Genomic DNA, 19,920 nt, shown 5'->3' with positions numbered 1-19,920 from the left:
CTTCTGTTGCCATTTTCTGTGATGTTTCTCATTTCGCTTTTGATATGTAATTTTCAATAAATTATACCAAGTAGGCTAAGCTCCTTCATGACCGATATTTCAAACACTTGATAAGAGGGTTTCACATATGGTTCCTCAGTTATCAGCCAACTGTTGTGGTATCATATCCTCTTACAGTTTCCTGTTTACCAAGGCGTTGACTTTTCTTCTGTGTGTATTTCTTTTACTCTCTCTGCTGGACGGTCCAGAAACACACCTTACCTCCTCAATCTACCTGCTTTCTCTCGCGAGCTGATCCAGCATGCAGCCTCTCAGGACGCTCAGCCCTCTCATGCTCATGATTTTACTGTGTGGTGAGTGATGCTTTACAATAGTTCTGTGTAGGACTTCAAAGTTACACGTTATTTGGTGCTGTGCCTAGGAATAAACCTTTAGAATACTGGGGTAGATTTATCTTTTACTTTCTTTTTAATAGCTCAATGTATTAGCAATGTATTCTAAATAATCATTCTTTATTTAAGAATTAATTTCCTGTAAGTGAGGTTCTGTTATAAAATGATAAGGATAGGATGACATGACCAGTGGAGTCAGTTTCATGTATGAATTCTATGTTTTCTTTAAGAGAATTAGGTGAAACAGATAAAATCGAGAACATTCTTTATAAGGTTCAACTTTGAGATATGAAATGGGTGTTCCTCTTCCTAACTGCCAAGAAATGTGTTAGTGTGTGTGCAGAGAGTCGGTGGATGGGACTGAGAGGAGTCCATGATTTTAGGATAACACCTGATGATAAATGATCAGAACAAATAAGCAGCTTAGCTTGGCTTTGGATCAGCAGAGATGGTTCACAGAAGTAACTGTCCATTAAAATGATACATTTCAAACCTGTACATATAATTTGAAATCAGAACCTATTTCTAGAAACAATGCAATTTTATTAATATACAGAGCTTCATGCTTTTATAGCCAAGATGACGGCCCCTGTAGTCATGACCACCCCAGAGGCAACAACACCAACACCGACTTACCCAGAAGAATCAACATCAGCCGCCCCCAGAGGTGAACATCTGTGTTACTATGGTAAAGGAATGATAGTGTACAATAAAAGGAAGCTTTGATTGAACATACCCGCTTTTGAATTTCAGGTTGCCCTCTCGTATTGACACCTCCCAAAATTGTGGTGAAATTTGGAGATCCAGCTACAGTGAACTGCAGCACATCAGCCCCAGATGCTGAGGTAATGGGCTGGGAGTCAACAGTAGGAGGCACAGGGGTTGTAAATCCACCGGCAGTCATCTGGAGGGTTAAAAAACTGGAAGAGTGGACCATAGAACCTAAGTGTTTCGTCACTACAGGACATGAGCAGTGCCTTGTGATGCCAGAGGTCACTCTTTACAGTGAGTACCACAGACTTATCTTCTGTCTTCACCTCCATAATGCAAATGTCTGTGCATATATCTTGTACCATGTCTACATTATTTTCTTTTTTCTTTATTTACAGAAACTCCTGACATGGTGTCAATCTCTGCAATGAATCCTGGACCGATGGTAGAGGGCAAAGACTTTTTCCTGACATGTAACATCTCCAACGTGGCTCCTGTTGGGAACCTCATAATACAGTGGTACAGAGGCGTCGTACATGTGCACAAGCAAACAATTAATAACACCATTGTGACCCCACTCAGTGTGTCTCCTACCCTGAGAATCACACCTAGAAGAAGTTTTGACCGATCAGAGTTTCAATGCATTGCTGAGCTTCATCTTGGACCGTATGGTCCACAGCCAGTCCCGAAAATGGCCTCATTGCCTTACATAGCTGATGTGCACTGTGAGTTTCCGCTTATCTTTTAATTGTCATATTATGTTCACTAGCCAAACATCCCAACTAATATCAGTTTTCATTATGTATTGCTGAATTGGGATTTTAAATGTTTCTGAAATCATCTTTTCCTCAGATCTCCCCATTTTCAAGGAAAGTTACATTATAGAGATTACCCTGGCCCAGGGTGAAAATATGACTTTTAACTGCACTGCTGAGGGCAACCCTTCCCCTAAGATGCAATGGAAGTTCCCCTCTGCAGTGAATGTGAGAGAGACCACTGGGGGGCGCTACAGGAATATCAGCATCATTGGAGCCACGTCTACCAATGCTGGTGTTTACATCTGTAATGCCACGAATGACATTGGGACTGTGACAAGATCTGTCACAGTGATAATGCTAAGTAAGAGCAGATCACGTTTTGTTTAGCTGATGTTCATTTTTACACATAAGTTACATTTATGGCACCAAGAAGTAAGAAGTGCACTTTGAATTAATGCTGGTTTTTTTTCTATCTTACAGGTAAAACTAGTGCGGCGCCCTCATGGTATATATGGGTTATTGTTATTGTTTGTGTGGTTGTCTTGCTCAGCATCATCGTGGTCATAAGCCTGAAGCTTAGGAAATGAATGACTTGATGGATATCAGTGTGGGGACTGATATCTTAAGAAAACATGTTGTTCTATCAGCATGGCAAAATGGCCTGTAAATTTTGTATTTTCTAACCTTTTTTAAAACACAAAATGTAACTAACTATAGAGTAATCTAGTGAAAATAATCAGTGATCAGGCGAATCCTAACATTTATTTTAATTTGTCATTCTCTAAAGTCTAACATACATTTTTATCTTTTTAAATAAACACAGTAACCTGTATTGATGTGTTGTGTTTTTTCAATTTGGGAAGCCTTCATTGCTCACTGGACAATAATTGACATTGTTTGTATTTATGGTTTCAAATTTTGTGTCTTGGATTTTTGTCTGTTCCCGAGTTTGTTTTCTATTGAAATGTTATGTTAAGAAATACACCAAACAAAACACAATAGTGCAGCTGCTTAATACAAAAAACAAACAAAATAAAAAACAGACAATGGTGACTTTAATGACTGATGTGCTTAACCTAACATCAGTCATATAGGCCTGTAGTTTAGGATGTAAGAAGTTTTTTTTAGTAAAAAAACAAACAAACAAAAAACAGGTCAATCTTCAGCTTGTTATTTATCAATTCGGGGTTTAAACAACTCTCAGCACGGTGTCTTGCAAAAAAAACACTATAACACCCTAGTTTATCCCTCTTTCCTTCGCTATGAAACATATTTAGAAAATCTCAACAAACGGCTCATAGCCCAAGTTAATTAGCGAATTAAGATGCTGGCATATGATATTCGTTAACTTTGGAGAAGTTCTTTGCATTTGGGGGAGTCACACAGCTTGGCCAACAGGCTGAACATGGACCTTTGGGTGAGTTTGTCCTCTTGCTCGCTTTGGGGGGGGGTCATAGCCTAACTACAGTCAGGTAAGCAATAATGCGATTACTTAGATAAAGTCCGGTAACGGTGAACGTCATGTTTTTGAAGAACAAATGTGTGCAGAAGCGCTGACTCTGGAGCTGCAAGACGATGCATTCAGGAACATGCAGAAGCGCTGACTCTGGAGCTGCAAGACGATGCATTCAGGAACACGGTTCTGACTTCGGACAGATTTCTTTCGCGTTTGGAAGTTGAAACAAAGAGAAGGCAAGCTTAAGCTCAATGCCAACATTGTTTTTTTTAAGATGAGTGAAGGAGTTGGATTTTGAGGGAAAGATGTAACGTTACATTGTGGGATTTATGAAGAGCACGAGGCAAACAGTAACTGCTATTCAAAACTTATTCCAGATCTAAATCACCTGCGCAGATTGTATTTAGAGTCAGAAGAATCGGAGGCAACGTTGTCAAGTAGCCTCGTAGTCTATTTCTAGCAACTATTTGACCTGTATGAATGAGAATGTTGTTGGAATGTAAAATGTCAGGATACTATTTGGTCTGGATACTGTCAGCTTCAAAAGCGTGTTAAGTGTGCTGAAGTGGGTTGTACCTGCAGTGGGATGCTTCACTGTTTACGGTCTGGCACTCCTTGCTACCATAGGGATGAAATCAGATGATGTCATTTGCGATGAAAGGAAGCTTCACTAAAGGGACACTGATTTAAATTGATTCATTAGGACAATGCAGAGCCAATAAATCAATATAGTGATTGAAATCAGCTCCTTTAGCTGGAAGTCAGATAAGATGTGGAATACTATCAAAACAAACCAAGTTGCTCTAGTGTACAGGCTGTTGAAAAGTCCCCATGTTACACATAAACTCAATGACTGATACGCTTCATGTGCAACTACACTGTACTGTCGCAATAAAGCCACACATTTGCAAACACTCACATTGCCATGCAGAGAACCTGGATATGTGAAATGGAGCATTGCAAAAGTGAAGATAGGAGGTTTGTGACGACCTCAATTCAGCAATGACGAGCTGTGAAACATGGGAAAGTTTCTTAACAAACAGCTAGCTGTCGTTTCTTCTTCTTTGGTGTAGGTGTCTGAGACAGTGTCGTAGTGCTGCTCCCTGCTGTTTGATATCTATGGTATTTATAAAGGTGTATAAACCTGTAGTCCAGGTTGAGAAGCTGTTCCCACAGCTTCTTGGTTGACCTCCTTCTTCTTAAATGTAGACTATAAACGTCGCACATGATGAGGATGTCCTTTCTTTTCAAAGTTGCTTTAGACATTTCTCCCACTGTTTTCCGTAATGCAAACTAAAGACTTTCCCATGTCGCCCCCCTCCGTATTTCTCTTTCAGATGTATTTTATTGTATATAGGCCTAATTGAAGCCTAGTCTGCACTTTTTATTCTGTCCCCATGAGTTCCTTTTAACATAATCTGGTCCTTGTTTCCCTCTACACTCATTTGCAGTGCAGTAAATTACCTTTCTGTATAACATATGAACAGTGTTGTGGAGTAACGGAATACATGTACCAAAGTTACATATTCAGAATACAAATGATGAGTCACTGTATTAAGTTACTGTTACAATTTAAATAGATGGTATTCAGAATACAGTTACATGAAATCAGTGGATTACATGACGGTACTTCTCTGTTTCACAAAAAGGGAAAACTGGCAAATTCGTCTAATTTTTAACTTAGCAAAACATATTTTGCATTAATTTACCATTATAATATTTGTTCCTCTAAAGCACATTATAATATATTGCACTTTCAGGGAGACTTGGGCCTGACACATTCAGCCAGTTGGAACAAAAGATCACACCAGAATAGGCCTGTTTAGTAAGCAGGATGTGATTGCAGCATTCCTACACACTTATAAAATGCAATTTAATGTGGAAGTAATCCAAGTATTCAGAATACGTAACTCAGATTGAGTGATGTTACAGAATACATTACAGATTACATTTTAGGGCTGGTATTCTGTAACGGAATATATTTTAAAAGTATCCTTCCCAACACTGCATTTGAAACATCTTAGTCAGTAAAACAGGTCTAGACTTGGGATAGTCAGTAAAATGGCATACCGCTCTCTGTGTTTACTGACATCATACATATTATCAGAGCTTCATTTTGTACTACATCGTGTTTTTAATCACATTATGAGCTGCTGATCCATAAGCCACGCATCCATAATCCATAAGTGATCGAATCATTTCTCCATGTATCATCGCCATCATCATTGACTCTCAGTCAACTGTCAGATCAAGACACACACCAAAGAACATTAGAGTTTCACTCCTTTTTAAAATAATCTTGTCTTTAACTCTCAAGTCATACATATCTAACCACAGTCCAGTAAACGTTCCTGTCAATACTTTTTCAATGTTTGGTGTCCGTTTGTTTCTGAGGTCAAATGAAGCTGAACACAACTCCCTCTCTACTCTATTCTACTTTATTTAGTTCTATGTTCTTCTTATTATGTTATTGAGTCGTCTTGCTGTTACTTTACATTCACCATCTCACCAGCAGCAACAAACATAGCAATAGTGTTTTAGAATATTTTCCACATAATTTCACAACTATCAATTTAAAACAAACATCAATAAAACATTTCTGTTACTTTTGAAATTGTTGTGGTGTTTTTTTCCCACCTGCATTCTCCCCTGGTTTGATTCTGACCCTCTACATTTTGCAGCATGTCATTTACTTCTTTCTTCCCCATATTTTGAGTCTTTAAACTTCAGCTATCATATCCAGTTATACTGTAAGGCAAAATAGTGTTAAAAAAATATCACTCTTTTCTATTATGAGGATACTTTTACAGAGCAATGACTTGCTTCTATTGAATTTACAAGATAATGTACACCTGCATTTTTTTTTGTTAAAAAGTTGGTAAGAAAAAAAAAGTCTCACAATGACACTGCATAAAGAAACAAAAAAATGTATTCCAATATGAAAATGCAAGTTATGGCTTCCTGTTTCTCAGACAACCTACAAATATTAATTTACATTTACAGTTTATGTGACAAATCCAGAACTATATGGAAACAGAAAAGTCAAAACACTCAATGTCCTTTAAGGTTTCATAGTCTGGGTAGAGAACGCTGATGAAGGCTTCGACATCGAGCGTGCTGACTTTGTCGTGCACCTGAAGATTTGTTTGCGTCTGAGAAGCTCCTTTTTCTGCAGTTTGAAATCATAAACTATAAGCCACTGAGAATATTGCAAACTCATAACAAAACAGCAAATCAACAAACATACAGCAAATATTTGATTGTCTGAATTGCACTGATTAATTCTTTAACTGCCTTTTTACATCTGTCTGCTGTGTCACTTTTAATCCTTCTCGGCTTTTATTTTTATTGACCTTTTGCTTTTCATTCTTTATTCTTTGTTTACATTTTCTAGACTTCTTCCTGCCTGACCCAAACTTTGATGTTCATTTTATAATCCTCTGGAGTTCATGCCTTTGCTCAGTCAGTCAGTCAGTCAGTCAGTCAAAGCACTTTGTAAACATCTGTTTTTACAGGTGCTTTAGAAAGAAAGTTATCAGTATTACTGTTATTATTATGTTCGTTTGATACATCTTCCTTGTCATCATACACTTTTTCTGTTTCTTTATTTCATTTATCTATAATCCACTATGCAGAGGGACTTAATCTGTTCTTAAATTAACATACTCTTTATATAAAAAGCTGATATTGACCCCTTTAATCTCCACGATGTGTCCTCCAGTCTGCCAAAAGTAAATGACAAAGATCCAAACTCCAGAGTTTATCATGTTTCTGGCCTCTCTGTTGTCTCTTTTCCTCTCACCACATTTAGAAGTTAACCTGGTTCCATGTATGTGTGAACGAAGTAAATCCAGTCATCCTTCGCTCTGTCCTGCAGATTCATGGGTCTCCTGCTGGTGGCAGTGAAGGTTTTCTGTGTCAATAAGCAATTCTGAGAAAATGAGGAACCATGGGAAAAGTAATTAGATATTCACTCATCACACCATCTGGGCAGCGTTAGCCACCACGACACCAACTAAATCCCTGCAGAGTACAGTCGCTGACAGAAGGTCTGTCATGTGCCCAAAAAGGCCATTTCCTCTCTACTTTTGTTTTGTGGACACTTTGCCTTTTTGTTTTTGGTTTGTCAAAACCAACAGCAACTCAGGGCTAACAACAATCAACAAGCTACACTGAAAGGATTAGTGCACCTACAAATGTAAAGTACTTTTACTAAGTAAGCTAAGTAAGTGCTCTCAAAACTTGACATGAATCTTAACCTGCAGCACAGTGGAGGGCAGAGAGGTGTGATCAACTTATGTCCTCACTATCGTCTTTTATCTTGATATTTAGATGTCCTTTAAGTCCTTTTTATCTTCTTCCCACACTGTTTTATTCATACTTGTAAATTCATGAGCCAAAAATTTTTTTTTCACATATATTTTTTATATATTTTTGGGAATGTGCCCTGGGTGTCAGGACAGCTGAAGTGAGACAGGTGATCATGAAGAGGGGAGAGTTGGAGAGGACATGAAGCAAAAGGCAGAGAGTCGGAGTTGAACCTGCAGCTGATGAGTCAATGACACATGGGCTCCCTGCTCTACTGACTCAGCAAAATCAGCACCATAAAACACATTTTATTATTTTCCTATTTTCAAACTGTTGGGTTTATGTCAAGAGGACTTTTGCCAGCCATCATCACCTAATTATTTAATGAAATCATGGTTAATGTCAAGTGATAAGTTAAAGAAAGCAAATAAAACATGGTGGGAAACAATAGTTTATGGTGTGTTTCAGATTCACCTAAAAAAAAAAAAAAACAACTACATAAATGTTGAGCCATCCGAGTTGAGAGGCCGCTGAGGTAGCACCTTGTCAACAGAAACACTTTCACTCAGTGATAGAGATCATAAACACGTCAAGAGAGCGTTTACTGCTCATTGGACAGGATGAAGGTTTAAGGCTTGACTTCTAAAACCAGAAGGGACGTGCCCACTTACACAGTTTGTTTAATCCCCTCAAAATTATTAAAGAATTAAACAGTGATGAACTGAGAGTGAAAAAGTCCAAATATACACTTTTCATGTTTTATAAATCCAGGATGTGAACAGAACTATTTCAACCAGCTAAGTGATCCAATCAGTCGATAAAGATTAAATTTATAAACAGTTTGATTGATCCTGATTATGACCTAATAATATTTAACATAGATGATTTAATTTAAGGTAACGTGACTTAAAAAAAATATCACTGGTAGCATCATTTGGATGTGGATATTTTCTTGATGATTAAATCTTCAAATCAGAACAATAATAATGACCCCAACCATCATGACTGACTTTTAGAAGTTTGCATATTTGATCCAGCAGTGCACAGATTATAAGAGACTTTAAAAAAATGAAATGCATTCACTCTGACCTCTTTGACCGATGATGACGACACTCTAACCTCATGTTAAATGACACACATAGAACATGCAATCCATCAAATGTCTTTTTTTTTATTAAAGTGTAGCATGTCCACGCGTGTGTGTTACATGTAGGTGATTTGAAATGCACTGCGCTGACATTGCGGTGTTTTACATGTGGCGGTGCATTTTGTAATTAGACATAGTGCCTTTTTAATCTTTTTAAAAATGTTTGCTCTCTCTGATGAAGCTTTAATCTGCGCCACATGTTCAAACGCTTAAAAATCAGATCAATTACCAAGTCCCATTCAGTCAAGTCACATTTCATTGGCACTTCACACACAAACCCAAATTAATACAAAGTAAGCATCTGTCTATTATGAGGCTGGAAGTATAGTGTGTGTGTGTGTGTGTGTGTGTGTGTGTGTGTGTGTGTGTGTGTGTGTGTGTGGTGAGGGGGCGTAATAGTGTTATTACATGTATGTCCACATGTGTACTGTATGTACACTTGTGTGTGTGAGTGTGAAAGAGAGAGAGAGAAAGAGAGAGTGCGTGCATTTGTGTGTCTTTGAGTGTGTAATTAAAACAAGTGATTTTTTTTTACACACAGATTATCCCTCTATCCCAGCTGGTCAGAGTTGGATTTGACCACCCCGACAACCAGAGAGAGGAAATCTCTTTGGGGCTAAATCCAAATTGGCACCCTTGGTGATTTTTTTTTCCAAACTGAAAATGTGGCAGTGCTCAACTATTAACTTGAGCTTGGCACTGAAACCTAAAAGTAATAAAAAATTCCTGTGATATAACTTACTGACGTCTTCAGGAAGAACAGCTCTTAGGGATGAAAAATGCAACACAAATACAAAAATAAAGGGCGAAGGATCAACTTTCTGAGGTTTTATGTATGTATGTGTGTATAAGGGTTTTCCACGATGGTTCTGTGATTCTCTGCTCTCGAACATATTAAAATAAAAAAATGTAATCAGCATGGATCATTTTGGTCACATTGTTGATGGGTTTTATGTGATAGTGCTGCATTTGTGGAGGAATTATAAACAAATTCAAGCTTTAAAGGGCAATTCACTCACAGGGACAGAGAACCACAGCGATGCAGAGGTTTGCACATCTGTCCTGCTTTTTTTATACACATGGAGAGATTTAACAGTGCCCTGCCATGTAATGAGGTCAAATCAGCTAACTGGTTCCTCGTGAAAATAGACAAACACTGCAGTTTAGATTAAAGCTGTAGTTTTTCTTTTGAGTTAAGCATATTTAAAACTGTAAAATCATGTAATTAAAATGTTTTAATGATTTATAGTCTCGCTAAATCTTGTCATTTCAATCAAACATTTGAACAGTAGTAAGAGTTAACATAAAACTTCATTATATGGAAAAGAGTTTTATTACCTTTTCATAAAACAATCCATGAAATGATCAACATAAATGCAGTACAGACAATAAGATTCTTGAGGGTCGTCTTTCATATAAAACTTTGACATAGTCTATTTATATGTTGTTGATCATATCCTTTTATGGCTGTGAGTCACAGATACTATCTTTCAAATATAAATACATTACAAAAAAATAGGTAAAAATTAGCTTTAAGTACATTACACAGCCTCAAAATTCTTTACAAAGTTAATTACAAAATGTACTCACGGTGCATTCATGCTTTTCCAATCCACATCAGTCATTTCAAATCATCTGGTCGAAAGAGATTCAGAGAAGTGTGCGAACAACAGTCAACATCAGGCACATAATTCAGGGATTATTAGTACATACAGTCATCACTATATCTAAATCAATTAGTGATTTCAGCTGATAATTTAGTTTTCCTTTACTTTCCAAATGTTAGAATTCAAAAAAGAAGCAAAGTTAGGCTTTGCTAATGTTGATCATATTAGTAAAACCTGATAAATCCTAGCTAGCTACGTTATAGAAGCTAATTGAGAAACGTTTGGTAGGAATTTGTGTACTGTTCATGTTTTTTAACCGGCTTTTAGATTAGTTTGTTGGCACACCAGAGAGCTGCACTCCTGTCAATGTGTTTCAAAACCTCAGCACAATGGTCGAGTGGGATTTGTATCACTTTTCAAACATGAAGAGGTTCATTTGTACTTGTAAAAGATGTGAGAAGGATCAGGAACATTTCATCAAAGACATTGATTTTCTCATGAATATTTTTTGTTCCAAATACTTCAACAATATATTCTTACCAACTCTGAAATGCTGTACCCTACAACAATGTTGTTTTTAGCTTAATACATGTTCATTAGCCGCTTTATTAGTTAGCTTGACAGATTATATTTGTCCCTTTATCCTTTTGTCTTCCTTGACGGGATTGTTTTCCTCTTGGTTCAGATTTCACTTGTCTGGTGCTCAGGATTTATTCATATAACCTAATACCAATGTTGTAAAAATAATCTATAGTAGCTAATTAGCTAGCCTGCTAGCAAGCTACTTGGCAAACATAAATTAACATTTCTCTGAGTGGTTAATTGACTGGCCTATGTATGTTGTACAGTTTTATGACTTCTGAAAAACATTCCTAACATTATTATGTCACTTCCAAAAAAATCTTACTATGATAAACTACCTACCAATTTTGAATTTCTAAGATGAGAGGAAAACGTGCAAGAGAAATTCCCTTCTCATGGACAAAACATGACATAACAAAATTGAATTCTGGGTTGTTAAATTTAAACAGAGGCTTTGAGGTCTGTAAAAAATATTGCATAATATTTTAGAATGTGCTAACATATAAAAAAAAAAGTTCATCTCTTTGACCATGAGTAGTTCTGTGCTGTAAACAAAACAGACAAAAAACACACAAACATTCTCCACACAGATGAGTCTCAAAGAAACGTTTCCTCATAGTTTTCACCAGGATCTCCAAGTTCAGAGTCTCTGGGTATTGTTCTGAAAACCTCATGCTGGTCACTGGCCGCCCTCGTCACACTGTCATAAGATGGTGGTGAGGACATTAGAGGGTCCTCTGTCGTCCCTTCAGTCTCAGGCCCCACAGGTCCATAGTGCTGAAACAAAGAGGCTATCAGGCCCTCTGTTTCCGGAGCGTTCTCCACATCCACCACAGTCTCGAAGTTGATCTGTCTGTAGAGGTAGGATGCATGCTTCATCTGCCGGCGCACCAGATGCCTCCTGTAACACCTCTGGATGATGATCGCAGACACCTCCTCCAGTTTGCGGCGCAGTGTGGACGTGATAGGCTCATGGGAAATCTTGGAGGGGTTGGTCATCATGAACTTTTCTTCCATTTGCTGCTTGAGGGCGTCCATCTCGCCAGACTCTCCCAGGACTCGCTTTGTGAAGGCAAACAGGATGTCCAGGCAGTGGATCCGATCCCCACTGACCATGGGGAGATCCATTGAGATCAGCTTGATCCTGTTGGGCTTGGCGATGCGCAGAGGCTCGGACAAAGTGTCAGCAAAGATCGACAGCATGGAGAACTCAATAAACTGTGTGGCTTCAACATCAAACTTCTCCCAGACCTCATAAAACATTTCAAAGTCGTCCTCGCTCAGTGGCTCTGTACTCTCCTCTGTGGCTACACTGAAATTCTCCAGAATGATAGCTATGTACATATTTACCACGATAAGGAAAGAAATTATTATATAACTGACAAAGAAAGCAATGCCGACAGAGGGGCTGCCACAGTTTCCACGTGTGTTGGTGCCAGTATTGACAAAGTTAACATCACACTCCTCTGGGGAGTTGGACATTATAGGACTCAGTAAGTTGTCCCAACCTGCCGAGGTGCTGATCTGAAAAAGACAGATCATACTATTCCCAAAGGTCTCAAAGTTAAACATGTCATCAACCCCATCTTGTTTTTTCACGTAGGCAAAGTTTGCCATACCAAATATAGCATAAATGAACATGACAAGGAAAAGAAGGAGGCCAATGTTGAACAGAGCTGGCATGGACATCATTAAGGCAAACAGTAGAGTCCTTATTCCTTTGGCTGCACGTATTAGTCGAAGTACACGTCCTATCCTTGCCAGTCTGATGACTCGAAAGAGGGTCGGAGATACAAAGTACTTCTCTATAATGTCTGCAAGAACAATCCCTGAGAAGACAGAGAAAGACAAGGGGAGAGAGGGTAAGACTCATTGTACAGAACACTTAAATATACTTATGATGAAATATGTTATACATTTGTCAGTATTTGAACCATATAGATAAGCTTTCCAAAAAACCTCCTTATTTATAGTATCTTAAACTGGCATCCATAAAATACCTCACTTCAGCCTTATTCAGCTGAAATAATTCATTTCAGCTTCTGTCTCTTTAAGGATCCCTTTCCAAATGTCTGCTTTCTCCTGATTGGCCAGTTCTTTGTTTTACTTTATATTTGAAAGGCTTATTATTGCTGATAGGTACATCTGTACCCCACCTAGGAAAAATGCCAAGAAATATTGTTGATAAGCAGCTAAAGCTGGCAAGAGACCCATATACTACACTATAAGGACTCAATTGCTCAAACCAAATCCAACTATTACTCTGGCTTAATCATCTCCAATGAAGGAAACAACAAAACACTGATAAATAAAATTCTCCAGCCACCAAACTTCCTACCCCTCCACCTGTACTCTACTGACACCTGTGAATCACTAATGCGACTATTGGGGTGGATCACTAACCCTAACCCTAACCCTAACCCTTAATGAGAAAATTCACAATATTCACCAGCACTTATGTCCAAACCCACTGCTTCTCTCCCCTCCTGAATCTCTCCCGCATTATCAGTCGCTTTCCTGTTTTCAATTCCCTGATCCCTCTGAAATCTCTGACCTCATCCAAAAATCCAAGCCCTCCACTTGTCAGCTTGATCCCCTGCCCACAACCTTGGTCAGATCTTGCCTCTCCTCTCTGCTTCACCACTGGAATTGTTCCTTCATTATTCAAAACTGCAGCTGTCACTCCTATATTGAAAAAACCTGGTTCAGATCCTAACAACTTCAATAACCTCCACCCCATTTCTAACTTACCCTTCATCTCCAAAATTCTGGAAAAAATAGTGGCCACCCAGCTACAGTCTCACTTAAAGAGAACAGCACAGAAACTGCTCTACTAAAAATCACCAACGATCTCCTCATTGCTTCTGACTCCGGCTTACTTTCCATCCTCATCCTTCTTGACCTGAGTGCAGCCTTTGACACTATCTCACACCCCATCCTCCTCAGTAGACTCTCCTCCATTGGCATCACTCACACCCCCCTTACCTGGTTCCACTTTTATCTCTCATGCCGCACTCAGTTCATACAGCTCAAATCCTTCAAATCCGCGCCTTCCCCAGTCACTACAGGTGTGCCCCAGGGCTCTGTCCTGGGGCCCCTTCTCTTCATCACCTACCTTCTCCCCCTTGGCAGTATTTTCCATAAATTCAATATACTTTTCCACTGCTTTGCGGATGACACCCAGCTCTACCTCTCCAGTAAACCAAACTCCACACTTCCACCCTCCTCCCTCATTTCTTGTTTATCTGAAATAAAATCCTGGTTCTCCTCAAACTTAATTAAATTAAACAGTGATAAAACCGAGATCCTTCTCGTCGGCACTAAATCCATATTATCCAAAGTTGGCAGTTTCTCCCTCACTATTGACAGCTCCTCAGTTTCCCCTTCCCCTCAGGTTAAGAGTCTGGGTGTCATCCTCGACAGCACACTATCATTCAAATCCCATATCAATAACATTACCCGGTCTGCATACTTCCACTTACGAAACATCAACCGTCTCCGCCCCTCCCTCACCCCCCATACTGCCTCCATCCTTGTCCACAGCCTCGTCACCTCCCGTATTGATTATTGTAATTCTCTCCTCTTTGGCCTTCCTCATAAATCCCTCCATAAGCTCCAACTGGTTCAAAACTCTGCTGCCCGTATTGTCACCAAAACCCCCTCATACCATCACATCACCCCCATCCTACAGCAACTCCACTGGCTCCCGGTGAAGCAAAGAATCATCTTCAAACTCCTCCTGTACACCTTCAAGGCCATCCACAACCTCGCCCCTCCATATCTGTCTGACCTTCTTCACATCGCCACTTCAGCCCGCTCCCTCAGATCCTCCTCCTCCATCCACCTCACCGTGCCCTTTGCCCGTCTCAGCACCATGGGGGGCAGAGTTTTCAGCTGCTCTGCTCCCCAGCTCTGGAACTCTCTGCCACCGGACATTCGCAATATTGACTCTCTCCCCATCTTCAAATCCAGACTCAAAACCCATCTGTTCAAGATCGCCTACTCACTCTGACACTTTAAACTGCAATTCCACTGTCCACAATTCCATTTCTTTATTGTATGCTGTTTTTTTTTATCCATCGCTGTTTTTAAAATGTTGATTGTTGTACAGTGTCCTTGTGTGTCCTGAAAGGTGCTTATAAATAAAATGTATTATTATTATTATTAAGATAGACTCATTGCTCCTTAAACTTCAACCAGACGGCAATGCAACCTAAGTGAGCAGCCCACAGGCTTCGAATCCTTTCCCGCTTGAGTGGGAGATTACTGCCATGTCTGAGAGGGCTTTCTTGAGACAGTTCTGTGAGGACAAGCATGGAAAGTGGAAGAAGTGTCTACTGACCAAGGCTTCCAGCAGACAGGAAATGGCTCCAGGGTCAGCTGAACTTGGCTCTGAGGTTGCTCTAGCCACAGTCAAGCCAGTGGTCAGGGGCTGGACCTGGGGCTTTGGGCCTGGATAAGGCTCCTACAGCAGGCGTTCAGGCTACAGAACACATGTTGCTATTCTGTGTCTCCCTCTTTACAAATTAAGGAACTCCAGAAATGCTGACCGGACTGGATGTCTATCTCACCAGACTGCAGCCTGGGCTTCTGCGAAGAATGCTAGCAGTTTTGATCGTGAACAGATGGCAGCCTTAGAGCAGGCTATAGCTGCCCTCATTGTATCACCTGATGAGGGCCTTAAACCCGATTGCTCACTGTTCAAGGCCATAATGATTACAATGTAATGCCTCTAGGTATGGCCAGTGTTGAAAGGATACTTTTAAAACATATTCCGTTACAGAATACCTGCCCTAAAATGTAATCTGTAATGTATTCTGTAACATCACTCAATCTGAGTAACGTATTCTGAATACTTGGATTACTTCCACATTAAATTGCATTTTATAAGTGTGTAGGAATGCTGCAATCACATCCTGCTTACTAAACAGGCCTATTCTGGTGTGATCTTCTGTTCCAACTGGCTGAATGTGTCAGGCCCAAGTCTCCCTGAAAGTGCAATATATTATAATTTGCTGTAGCGGAACAAATATTATAATGGTAAGTTAACGCTAAATATGTTTTGCTTAGTTAAAAAAGAGAAGAATTGGCCAATTGTCCCTTTTTGTGAAACAGAGAAGTACCGTCATGTAATCCATTGATTTCATGTAACTGTATTCTGAATACCATCTATTTAAATTGTAACTGTAACGGAATACAGTTACCCATAATTTGTATTCTGAATACGTAACTTCGGTACATGTATTCCGTTACTGCCCAACACTAGGTATGGCTTGCAAAAGTCCCCACTTTCAGAGCTAGAGCGTAGAGCCACTCTCAAGCCCTGCTGTACAGCAGGCCTTGAAGTGGGGAATACAGACAAATCAGACATAACAAAGGGAGCTCGAGGGAGTGGAGAATATGGTAGAAGAAATATGGAACAAATACTCCACAGAGGGAATGGACCTATGTGTTTCAGAGTCCTCAATACACTTTGGTTCTCCAGAATGGAGACAAGTGCACTGGGACCCATGGTCAGGCTCCCATCCTGGATACTTTTCCACCATCTTCCCGTATAACAGTGAAATTAAACGGAGTGATCCGATCTTTTTGTCTGCTTGGTGGCCATACGAAGGGGCATGCCCTTTCCAAGCAGAGCCATTCCAGGTGGATTATCAAGGTAATTAAGCAGTAATACAGGTGAAAGAGGCAGATTTTGCCCCACAATGTTAAGGGCCACTGAATAAGCAGTCTCTCCTCTTCCTTTATGGCCCTGCAAAACTTTCCTTTAAGTGAGATCTGCCTTGCCTCCACCTGAGCATCACCAAGCTCCTTATCCAGTTTTACAGAGTTAATCTTTCTGCCCTCTTTTTCAAGAAGGCTGTTTCTGGTGATAGTGGACCAGTTGCTAATAAGTAATGTTAATGCTAACTATAGAAAAAAGATATGATGGAGAATCTCAATTTGGCGATGCATTTACTTACCTACAATAGAGAGAATAATCACCACAAAATCAAAGATGTTCCATGCAACTGTGAAGAAATAACAACGAAGGGCAATGATCTTGATCAGGCATTCAGTGGTGAAGATCACAATGAAGACCAAGTTGATCTTGTTGAGGATGGACTCCATGCGCTCCGACTGCTCATCGGTTTCCACCATCATGGTGACCATGTTGATGATGATGAGCATCATGATCATGATGTCGAAGGCTTGCTTGGACACGAGATCAAAGAAGAAAGCTTGGAGAGTGTTCTGGGATTGGAAAATACAAATAGAAACTCAATCATATTGATAACCACATTCAAATTAAAAAAGGGAAAATGTTTCAGAAATTGTGTAACATTTTAAAACATTGTATTTTACCGCAGGCCTTGGTATTGGCTTTTGGGGTTTTTTAGATCCCAATTTCTTCATAGCATTATAGTACTTCTTCTGTTCTTCCGTCATGAAGATATCCTGTCCACCTAAGTTTAGCCAAAAACACCTAACATTATTTCACAGTAACAGAAAAAAACTGGCTAGTTCCCTCAAAACTGACTGGGTAAGTATTTGCACATAATGGTTCTTATTAGTTTATCCTAGGAAAGGAAATATAGAAACATTTAAAACTTGTGACTTCAAGATTAGAAGCGACTCAGCAAGAAATGCTGCTAAATTGTAGTTTTTCCAAGCATAGTCATTTTTAAATACCAGGTGACCCAGACCTGACATTGATGGTGTTAATACTCATCTTTCTTTTCTGCTGGTTAAAATTGTCAATAATGACACCAATGAAGAGATTGAGGGTGAAGAAGGAGCCGAATATGATGAAGACGACAAAGTAGAGGTACATGTAAAGGTTGATTTCTCTGATTGGCTGTTCCTCCACCTGAAACCAAACATTTGTATAAGTTGGCTGGTTACTGTGACTGCTTTGTGTTGTTTGTCCTGGAAGAAGAAACAAATACTTACTCCTCTTGAATCAACAGCTGCATGCATTATTTCCATCCATCCTTTGAATGTAGCCTATAAACACAACACAAGGTTTCCCACTATGAGTGTCTGGGCAGGGTGTGTTAAACCACTGACTTCAGCTATAGAAAATAAAAATAAAACTAATATTTCAATCACATTCATTTCATTTTCCTAAAATGCAGTTTTGACAGACTTACCACTTGCAGAAGGGAGAGGTAGCCAAGTCCCACGTTGTCGAAGTTGACCTTCACTTTGGTCCAGTAGAACTGGGTATCATTCATGTTGAGACAATCAGACTTGTTGTTGATGATAGAGATGTTGTGGACGAAACCTGTTCTGTTCACACACTTCCCAAACTTGCCAGCAAACAGATTGACGCCCATGATACTAAAGATGAGCCAGAAGATAAGACACACCAGCAGCACGTTCATGATGGAGGGGATGGCTCCTATTAGAGCGTTCACAACCACCTAATGGACGACAGGTCAGACACAGGTTAGTCTAAAAACACAGCCTGGTTTCACATCTCCAAAATGCTGCACACATCTTTGATTTACTAAGTAAGTAGTTGTAATTCAGTCTGATTATCAGAGAGAATAGTTTTATTTAGTGCTGGCTCATTTGAAGCCAATCAAGAAACTGATTTACACTGATTAATGGAGTTCTTTCAACTTTAAAAGTAGCTTGTGTAAAATGTGTCTAAAAGTTCCTGAAGAAATGACCTTGACTTTAAGAGTGTACATAATTTAAAACAACTAATAGAAACACGCTGATATTGTTTGTAATCGAGCCACAGACACAGTTTTATAGTTATGACTATTTCTGGAAGAAAAAAGAAAAACATCTTCAGGTCATATTCGGATGCTGTTTTCCATGAGTTGTATTTAATATGAAGTTGGGATACAAGTTTATAACAAAGCTTTTGATAAAAAATCGATCAAGGGTACAGGAACAAATCATGCTAAACCAGGAGTATAGAAGATCAGCTAAATCTCTGAGAGGGCAAAAAGAGAAAATGAGCACGGGTGACCAACATTTGACACGTCCATTCTTTGTCAGCTCAAGAGGAATTGCTAAAAAACCCAATTCAAACGAAGGTTAAACAAAGCTACACAAAGCCTTCACAGTGATCTATACTGAAAATAATAAGGAATTTTGTCTCAGTGTGTCATGGTAAACATTTGAATGAATGAAGAAGCACTACATGGGTTCACCTGGGAAACTTTGTGCCAAGAGCACTTCATGAAAAGCTATGGGAATACACACACATACTGATCTGAATGTATAAATGACCATCCTGACAAATAAATAATTCATTCAGATAAAGACAGTTTGAACAAAGATTCAGTTTCCACCCCTAACAAGATAAAGTCAACTCCAGTAGTAGCTCCATCAGTAGCAAAGCTAAGCATGTCTTAGCACTTTAGCAGATGTAATGTTGACCATATTTATCATGTTAGTTTTTTGTGATGTCTGCAAATTAGCACTTTAATAAAATTACAGCTCAGGGTGATTGTAATATTAGCTTAATAGGTATTTATGACCAGGATCACCAAAGTGAGACTTAAACGTCTGAACCAGATATCATGACAATCCAGCCAACAATTTTTGAGACATTTCACGAAAAACCATGAAACTGAATCACATGGTGTTCTGAGAAATTCATGGTCCCCAAAGTCAGTGGTTCACATCCTCTGGGGATGCTGGATTGTTTTTGTTTTTAGATATTTTAGTCCAGAGTGATGGATTGATCTACTGAGCGACGACCTGACCAACCATGCCACCCCCACAGCTCTGTTGGTGCTTGGCTAAAGACTTTCAAATAGTGGCAGTCCCAAATTTTTGCTCTTAACTTTGTCATTTACAAATGTATGAATCTCTTAATATCAAAGAGCTTATCCCCGCTGTCCAACAGAATAATGAATACGTCAAAAACATAATCTCCTTGGTTTGGTAAATGATCAATCTTGAGATTTATCAAGAACTCACTAGTCAACAGAAAAATGTGTGATGACATATTTCT

At 39.3% G+C, this 19,920-nt stretch overlaps 2 protein-coding genes across 2 annotated transcripts in view; one reads left to right on the top strand and one right to left on the bottom strand.

Moving 5' to 3' along the window:
• The first annotated feature begins 206 nt into the window (after positions 1–206).
• Positions 207–2,693, top strand: LOC109997714 (intercellular adhesion molecule 2-like). The gene is made up of 6 exons (XM_020652295.3): positions 207–353; positions 967–1,059; positions 1,146–1,397; positions 1,502–1,828; positions 1,956–2,222; positions 2,342–2,693. Exons 1-6 carry the CDS (start codon positions 302–304, stop codon positions 2,446–2,448), a joined length of 1,098 nt encoding a protein of 365 aa, XP_020507951.1. The 5' UTR covers positions 207–301; the 3' UTR covers positions 2,449–2,693.
• Positions 2,694–9,581: 6,888 nt separating this feature from the next.
• The window catches only part of scn12aa (sodium channel, voltage gated, type XII, alpha a), a 40,755-nt gene continuing 30,416 nt past the window's right edge, over positions 9,582–19,920 (bottom strand). The window contains 6 exon segments of the mRNA XM_065953784.1: positions 9,582–12,790; positions 16,925–17,195; positions 17,307–17,407; positions 17,670–17,811; positions 17,895–17,948; positions 18,095–18,367. Coding sequence (XP_065809856.1) covers positions 11,559–12,790; positions 16,925–17,195; positions 17,307–17,407; positions 17,670–17,811; positions 17,895–17,948; positions 18,095–18,367 — 2,073 coding nt within the window. The 3' untranslated portion in view covers positions 9,582–11,558.

Source organism: Labrus bergylta, chromosome 4, assembly GCF_963930695.1.
Source record: "Labrus bergylta chromosome 4, fLabBer1.1, whole genome shotgun sequence".
Lineage (NCBI taxonomy): Eukaryota > Metazoa > Chordata > Actinopteri > Labriformes > Labridae > Labrus > Labrus bergylta.
The sequence above is the reverse complement of the archived record's forward strand: the minus strand, read 5'-3'. Positions and strand labels throughout refer to the sequence as shown.

What these genes read in the sequence shown, in the direction of transcription:
- LOC109997714 (XM_020652295.3), top strand. Translation starts at nt 302, where the DNA reads ATGCAGCCTCTCAGGACGCTCAGCCCTCTCATGCTCATGATTTTACTG. An exon ending in AACATCAGCCGCCCCCAGAG is followed by an intron (nt 1,060 to 1,145) that starts GTGAACATCTGT and finishes TTTGAATTTCAG; the next exon opens with GTTGCCCTCTCGTATTGACA. An exon ending in TTACATAGCTGATGTGCACT is followed by an intron (nt 1,829 to 1,955) that starts GTGAGTTTCCGC and finishes TCTTTTCCTCAG; the next exon opens with ATCTCCCCATTTTCAAGGAA.